Here is a 7,500-nt window from a genome sequence, read left to right as displayed (position 1 = left end):
ACCATTCTCAGCTATCTCTGTCAATCTATGTTAACATTGTCAATCCCTGTCAACCCCTGTCAACCTCCACCAAGGTCTTTCAAACCGTGTCAACTAGTTTTCAAATCCCATATTAACCTTAACCTCTGTCAACCTCTCGCAATCACCTGTCAACCTCTATCAACCTCAATTAATCTCTTTCAACCCCTCTCGGGAACATCCCCTCCCCTGCCCACTCTTGTGTCAACCCACCCGTCTGCACCGCGGAATGGATTAAAATCTACCCCCCCCCCCCCCATCCCCACTGCGTTTCCACTCCCACCCACCTATCACTCCTTCCCCCCACCCTCCTCCCTATTCACATATCCCTGCCCCTCCACCCCCAAACCCACCCCCAGCCTGTCCTCCAACCCACCCCCAGCCACCCCCACCCATCCTCACCTCCACCCATCCTCACCACCAACCACCATCACCCATCCCGACCCATCCTCACCCCTAGCCACCCCCACCCATCCCCGCCCCTAGCCACCCCCCGCAAACCCCCACCCTACACCCCTCCTTCGTGCAGGCGTGACACAACCAAGGCGATAAATCTAAGCAATGAGGCTAGAAATAGACTTTTGTTCTCATTTCGCGAATTCTTATTGCATTTCATTTCCCGCTGCAACAACCCTTGTCGCGCCTTCCCTTGTGTGTTTGTTTGCAATTCTTTTGTTATGTTTTTGTATGTGTAATGTGCCATTGGCATTAAGGACGGGATGAGTAGATATGTGGGCGTGTGATATAAGCATGTGGTTAACTTAGAATCAAGGGTGCGGGAGAGAGTTAACTTAGAATCAAGGGAGCGGGAGAGAGTTAACTTAGAATCAAGGGAGCGGGAGAGAGTTAACTTAGAATCAAGGGAGCGGGAGAGAGTTAACTTAGAATCAAGGGAGCGGGAGAGAGTTAACTTAGAATCAAGGGAGCGGGAGAGAGTTAACTTAGAATCAAGGGAGCGGGAGAGAGTTAACTTAGAATCAAGGGAGCGGGAGAGAGTTAACTTAGAATCAAGGGAGCGGGAGAGAGTTAACTTAGAATCAAGGGAGCGGGAGAGAGTTAACTTAGAATCAAGGGTGCGGGAGAGAGTTAACTTAGAATCAAGGCTGCGGGAGAGAGTTAACTTAGAATCAAGGGAGCGGGAGAGAGTTAACTTAGAATCAAGGGAGCGAGAGAGAGTTAACTTAGAATCAAGGGAGCGGGAGAGAGTTAACTTAGAATCAAGGGTGAGGGAGAGAGTTAACTTAGAATCAAGGCTGCGGGAGAGAGTTAACTTAGAATCAAGGGTGAGGGAGAGACTTAACTTAGAATCAAGGGAGCGGGAGAGAGTTAACTTAGAATCAAGGGAGCGAGAGAGAGTTAACTTAGAATCAAGGGAGCGGGAGAGAGATAACTTAGGATCAAGGGTGTGGGAGAGAGTTAACTTAGAATCAAGGGAGCGGGAGAGAGTTAACTTAGAATCAAGGGTGTGGGAGAGAGTTAACTTAGAATCAAGGGTGCGGGAGAGAGTTAACTTAGAATCAAGGCTGCGGGAGAGAGTTAACTTAGAATCAAGGGAGCGGGAGAGAGTTAACTTAGAATCAAGGGAGCGGGAGAGAGTTAACTTAGAATCAAGGGAGCGGGAGAGAGTTAACTTAGAATCAAGGCTGCGGGAGAGAGTTAACTTAGAATCAAGGCTGCGGGAGAGAGTTAACTTAGAATCAAGGGAGCGGGAGAGAGTTAACTTAGAATCAAGGGTGCGGGAGAGAGTTAACTTAGAATCAAGGGAGCGGGAGAGAGTTAACTTAGAATCAAGGGTGCGGGAGAGAGTTAACTTAGAATCAAGGGAGCGGGAGAGAGTTAACTTAGAATCAAGGGAGCGGGAGAGAGTTAACTTAGAATCAAGGGAGCGGGAGAGAGTCAACATAGAAACTAGGGAGAGTACAGAGAGTTAACCTTAGAACCAGGGAGCGGAAGAGTTAACTTAGAATCAAGGGAGCGGGAGAGAGTTAACTTAGAATCAAGGGAGCGGGAGAGAGTTAACTTAGAATCAAGGGAGCGGGAGAGAGTTAACTTAGAATCAAGGGAGCGGGAGAGAGTTAACTTAGAATCAAGGGAGCGGGAGAGAGTTAACTTAGAATCAAGGCTGCGGGAGAGAGTTAACTTAGAATCAAGGGAGCGGGAGAGAGTTAACTTAGAATCAAGGGTGTAGGAGAGAGTTAACTTAGAATCAAGGGTGTGGGAGAGAGTTAACTTAGAATCAAGGGTGCGGGAGAGAGTTAACTTAGAATCAAGGGTGAGGGAGAGAGTTAACTTAGAATCAAGGGTGCGGGAGAGAGTTAACTTAGAATCAAGGCTGCGGGAGAGAGTTAACTTAGAATCAAGGGTGAGGGAGAGAGTTAACTTAGAATCAAGGGAGCGGGAGAGAGTTAACTTAGAATCAAGGGAGCGGGAGAGAGTTAACTTAGAATCAAGGGAGCGGGAGAGAGTTAACTTAGAATCAAGGGAGCGGGAGAGAGTTAACTTAGAATCAAGGGAGCGGGAGAGAGTTAACTTAGAATCAAGGGAGCGGGAGAGAGTTAACTTAGAATCAAGGGAGCGGGAGAGAGTTAACTTAGAATCAAGGGTGCGGGAGAGAGTTAGATTAGAATCAAGGGAGCGGGAGAGAGTTAACTTAGAGTCAAGGCTGCGGGAGAGAGTTAACTTAGAATCAAGGCTGCGGGAGAGAGTTAACTTAGAATCAAGGCTGCGGGAGAGAGTTAACTTAGAATCAAGGCTGCGGGAGAGAGTTAACTTAGAATCAAGGGAGCGGGAGAGAGTTAACTTAGAATCAAGGGAGCGGGAGAGAGTTAACTTAGAATCAAGGGAGCGGGAGAGAGTTAACTTAGAATCAAGGGAGCGGGAGAGAGTTAACTTAGAATCAAGGGAGCGAGAGAGAGTTAACTTAGAATCAAGGGAGCGGGAGAGAGTTAACTTAGAATCAAGGGAGCGGGAGAGAGTTAACTTAGAATCAAGGGTGCGGGAGAGAGTTAACTTAGAATCAAGGGAGCGGGAGAGAGTTAACTTAGAATCAAGGGAGCGGGAGAGAGTTAACTTAGAATCAAGGGAGCGGGAGAGAGTTAACTTAGAATCAAGGGAGCGAGAGAGAGTTAACTTAGAATCAAGGGTGCGGGAGAGAGTTAACTTAGAATCAAGGGTGTGGGAGAGAGTTAACTTAGAATCAAGGGTGAGGGAGAGAGTTAACTTAGAATCAAGGGAGCGGGAGAGAGTTAACTTAGAATCAAGGGAGCGGGAGAGAGTTAACTTAGAATCAAGGCTGCGGGAGAGAGTTAACTTAGAATCAAGGGTGCGGGAGAGAGTTAACTTAGAATCAAGGGAGCGGGAGAAAGTTAACTTAGAATCAAGGCTGCGGGAGAGAGTTAACTTAGAATCAAGGGAGCGGGAGAGAGTTAACTTAGAATCAAGGGTGAGGGAGAGAGTTAACTTAGAATCAAGGGTGCGGGAGAGAGTTAACTTAGAATCAAGGGAGCGGGAGAGAGTTAACTTAGAATCAAGGGAGCGAGAGAGAGTTAACTTAGAATCAAGGGTGAGGGAGAGAGTTAACTTAGAATCAAGGGTGCGGGAGAGAGTTAACTTAGAATCAAGGGAGCGGGAGAGAGTTAACTTAGAATCAAGGGAGCGAGAGAGAGTTAACTTAGAATCAAGGGTGAGGGAGAGAGTTAACTTAGAATCAAGGGAGCGGGAGAGAGTTAACTTAGAATCAAGGGTGAGGGAGAGAGTTAACTTAGAATCAAGGCGATGGGAGAGAGTTAACTTAGAATCAAGGGAGCGGGAGAAAGTTAACTTAGAATCAAGGGAGCGGGAGAGAGTTAACTTAGAATCAAGGGAGCGAGAGAGAGTTAACTTAGAATCAAGGGTGAGGGAGAGAGTTAACTTAGAATCAAGGGTGCGGGAGAGAGTTAACTTAGAATCAAGGGAGCGGGAGAGAGTTAACTTAGAATCAAGGGAGCGGGAGAGAGTTAACTTAGAATCAAGGGTGCGGGAGAGAGTTAACTTAGAATCAAGGCTGCGGGAGAGAGTTAACTTAGAATCAAGGCTGCGGGAGAGAGTTAACTTAGAATCAAGGCTGCGGGAGAGAGTTAACTTAGAATCAAGGGAGCGGGAGAGAGTTAACTTAGAATCAAGGGAGCGAGAGAGAGTTAACTTAGAATCAAGGGTGAGGGAGAGAGTTAACTTAGAATCAAGGGAGCGGGAGAGAGTTAACTTAGAATCAAGGGAGCGGGAGAGAGTTAACTTAGAATCAAGGGAGCGAGAGAGAGTTAACTTAGAATCAAGGGTGAGGGAGAGAGTTAACTTAGAATCAAGGGAGCGGGAGAGAGTTAACTTAGAATCAAGGGAGCGAGAGAGAGTTAACTTAGAATCAAGGGTGCGGGAGAGAGTTAAATTAGAATCAAGGGAGCGGGAGAGAGTTAACTTAGAATCAAGGGAGCGAGAGAGAGTTAACTTAGAATCAAGGGTGAGGGAGAGAGTTAACTTAGAATCAAGGGAGCGGGAGAGAGTTAACTTAGAATCAAGGGAGCGGGAGAGAGTTAACTTAGAATCAAGGGAGCGGGAGAGAGTGTGTGTGTGCGTGTGTTTGTGTTCATGAGGTGAGAGGAACGAGAGTGTGATTATTATATCGTTGTACGTATTTTGTGGTAATTAGTTATTTGCCATAATGATATATCTTTTTTTTTATCTTTTTTACATATTATGAGGGGGGAAAATGGAAGGTAATTTCTACCCCCCTCCCCCCTCCCCCCTCCCCCCGCATCTCTTTTTATCTTAATTTATTCTAAATAGAAAATTATATGATAGGTTGCAGGCTATCGACTGAGTATCGACTCTGGTGAAATTAACGCTGTTCTTTCGTCTTTCCCTTGTCTTTGTTTCTTTATCTTTCCCCTTCTCCTCCCCCCTGCTTGTCAATAATTCTATCTGCCTGTCTATCTGTCTATATATCTATCATTCTGTCTGCTTGTCTGTCTATCTGTCTGCCTCTCTTTCTGTCTATGTGTTTGTCTATCATTCTATCTCTGTCTGCCTGTTTATCTATCTATCTATCTGTGTGTTTATCTATCTATCTATCTATGTGTCTATCTTTCTATCTATCTATATGCCTGCCTGTCTGTCGATCTATCCTTTCCCATCCTATTTCTCCCTCTCCCTTCCCCCTCCACCCCCCTCCCTCCTATGCCTCTACCCCCTTCTCACCCCCGCCTCTCCCCCTTCCCTTCTTCCCTCCTATTCTCATTCCTTCCCCCTCCCCTCCCTCTCTCTCTCTCTCTTTCTCCCCTCTCTCCTACGCTTCTATCACCTTTATCTCCTCCCCTCCTCCTCCCCCTACGTCTCTACCCCATTCTCCTCCTCCATCCCCTCTCCCCTCTCTATCTTCCCCATCCCCCATACGCCTGTACTCCCTTTTTATCACCCTTCTCCTCTCTCTCCTCTTCCTGTTTGCCTCTCACTCCCTTCTCCCTCTTTTCTCCCCCACCCCCTTCCCCCTCTTTGCTCCCCCACCCCACCCATCCCACCCCTCACAGTCCGACCAGTATGCGCCCAAGACCAGCAATGGACGTACGGCGGGGGAAGCGACCGCGCCGTACACGTGCGCTGCCGCGTGGACGCACACCCGGAAGCCCACACATACCGATGGGCGTTCAACACGTCCACGGAAACGGTATACATCCCCCGTAATCGCACTCGGAAGCAAGGGCGGAACACCAGCGTCATGAGCTACACGCCGGCGTCGCAACAGGACTACGGTACTCTGCTCTGTTGGGCTCACAATGAGGTCGGGCGGCAGCTGCATCCCTGCGTTTACCTCGTCACGCCCGCGGGTAAGAAGGGGCTGGTGGTTCGTCGTGTTTGGGGGACTTTTTGGTATTGTTGTTATCATTGTTGTTGTTTTTGTTTTGTTTTTGTTTTTGTTATCATTGTTATCGTTATTGTTATTGTTTTTGTTATCAGTGTTATTATCGTTGTTGTTATTGTTATTATAATTGTAAATATTGCTTTAATTATAATTTTCATCACAGTTGTATTATTATCATTGTGGTTATCATTACTATCGTTATTGTTATTGTGTTTGTTATCATTGTTATTATCGTTATTGTTATTGTGTTTGTTATCATTGTTATTATCGTTATTGTTATTGTTGTTGTTGTTATTGTGATTATTCTTTTTATTATTTTTTATCACTGGTGTATTATTATCATTTTTGTTGTTAAAGATGTTATGATTATTATTGTTGTTGTTATTAATATTATCATCACTATCATGTTTATTGTTATTATTATCAGTAGTGTCTATATTATCAATGTCATAATTATCATCAATAATATTGTCCTTATTATTATCATCAGCATTATCATTATTGATGTTATATTTTCTAACATCTTCATGATTATTATTATGGCCATTGTTATTGCTCTTGTTATTCTACCTATTATTATCATTTTTTAAAATCATTATTATCAATCTCATCATCATTCCTATTGTTCTTATCAATTATGATTATTATTATTACTATCATTTTTATTTTTATTACTATTATTATCATCATTATTATTTGTAGTAGTAGTAGTACCATTGTCATTATCATCATCATAATTATCATCATTATCATTATCAATATTTTTATTATAATCATTATCATCATTAGTATATGATCATTATTATCATTATTTCTATTATTAATACCATGATTATTATTCTCAATATCATAATTTTTATCATCATTAACTTCATCATTATTCATGTTACTATGAACTTGCTTTATTTCATTTATGTTATAATCATAAATCTTATTGATTATATTACGATAACTATAAGCACGTTTGATTAACTATCTTCTTGTCCTCCTTTCCTTTCGTGTCTTTATCTTTTTCTCGGCTTTTTCTCTCTATTCTGTCTCTCTTATTCCCTTTTGTCCTTGGGTTTTCCTTTCCTTCTCTTTTTTTGCATTCTCTCTCTTTCTTCTTCGTCATTTATTTCTCGCTCACTCTCTCTCTGTTTCTCTCTCTCTCTCTCTTTCTCTTTCTCTCTCTCTCTTTCTTTCTATCTCTCTTTCACTCTCTCTATCTATCTATCTATCTATCTATCTATCTTTTCTTATCCCCTTCCATTCCACTCTCCACATTATCTCCATCCACCTGTCTGTATATCTATTTATCTATCTCGCTTTTCACGCCTCCTGCCCCCCCCCCCCCCCCTTTCCTTCCTCCTTCCTCCGCCCTCCTTCCTCCGCCCTCCGCCCTCCGCCCTCCGCCCCCCGCCCCCCACCAGCCCCCCCAGCCCCCGTGCACAACTGCAGCGTGTGGCACAACGCGAGCGGCGCCGGGGAGGTGGTGGTGGCGTGCCAGCCGGGTTGGGATGGGGGTCTGCCGCAGACTTTCACGCTGGAAGTGCGGAAGACCTCGTTTTCTTCTTCCTCCTCCTCCTCCTCTTCTTCTTCTTCTGGTTCGA

At 44.7% G+C, this 7,500-nt stretch overlaps 1 protein-coding gene across 1 annotated transcript in view; it reads left to right on the top strand.

Moving 5' to 3' along the window:
• LOC122250457 (uncharacterized) overlaps positions 1 to 7,500 on the top strand; it is a 357,403-nt gene that overhangs the window by 341,668 nt on the left and 8,235 nt on the right. Inside the window, exons 10-11 of the mRNA XM_086552008.1 lie at positions 5,577 to 5,873; positions 7,321 to 7,500. The exon at positions 7,321 to 7,500 is cut by the window's right edge and continues 651 nt beyond it. Coding sequence (XP_086408134.1) covers positions 5,577 to 5,873; positions 7,321 to 7,500 — 477 coding nt within the window. The remainder of the gene's footprint in view (positions 1 to 5,576; positions 5,874 to 7,320) is intronic.

This window comes from Penaeus japonicus, unplaced genomic scaffold, assembly GCF_977035675.1.
Source record: "Penaeus japonicus unplaced genomic scaffold, GWHDUDI00000001_assembly GWHDUDI00000026, whole genome shotgun sequence".
Taxonomy (NCBI): domain Eukaryota; kingdom Metazoa; phylum Arthropoda; class Malacostraca; order Decapoda; family Penaeidae; genus Penaeus; species Penaeus japonicus.
The sequence above is the reverse complement of the archived record's forward strand: the minus strand, read 5'-3'. Positions and strand labels throughout refer to the sequence as shown.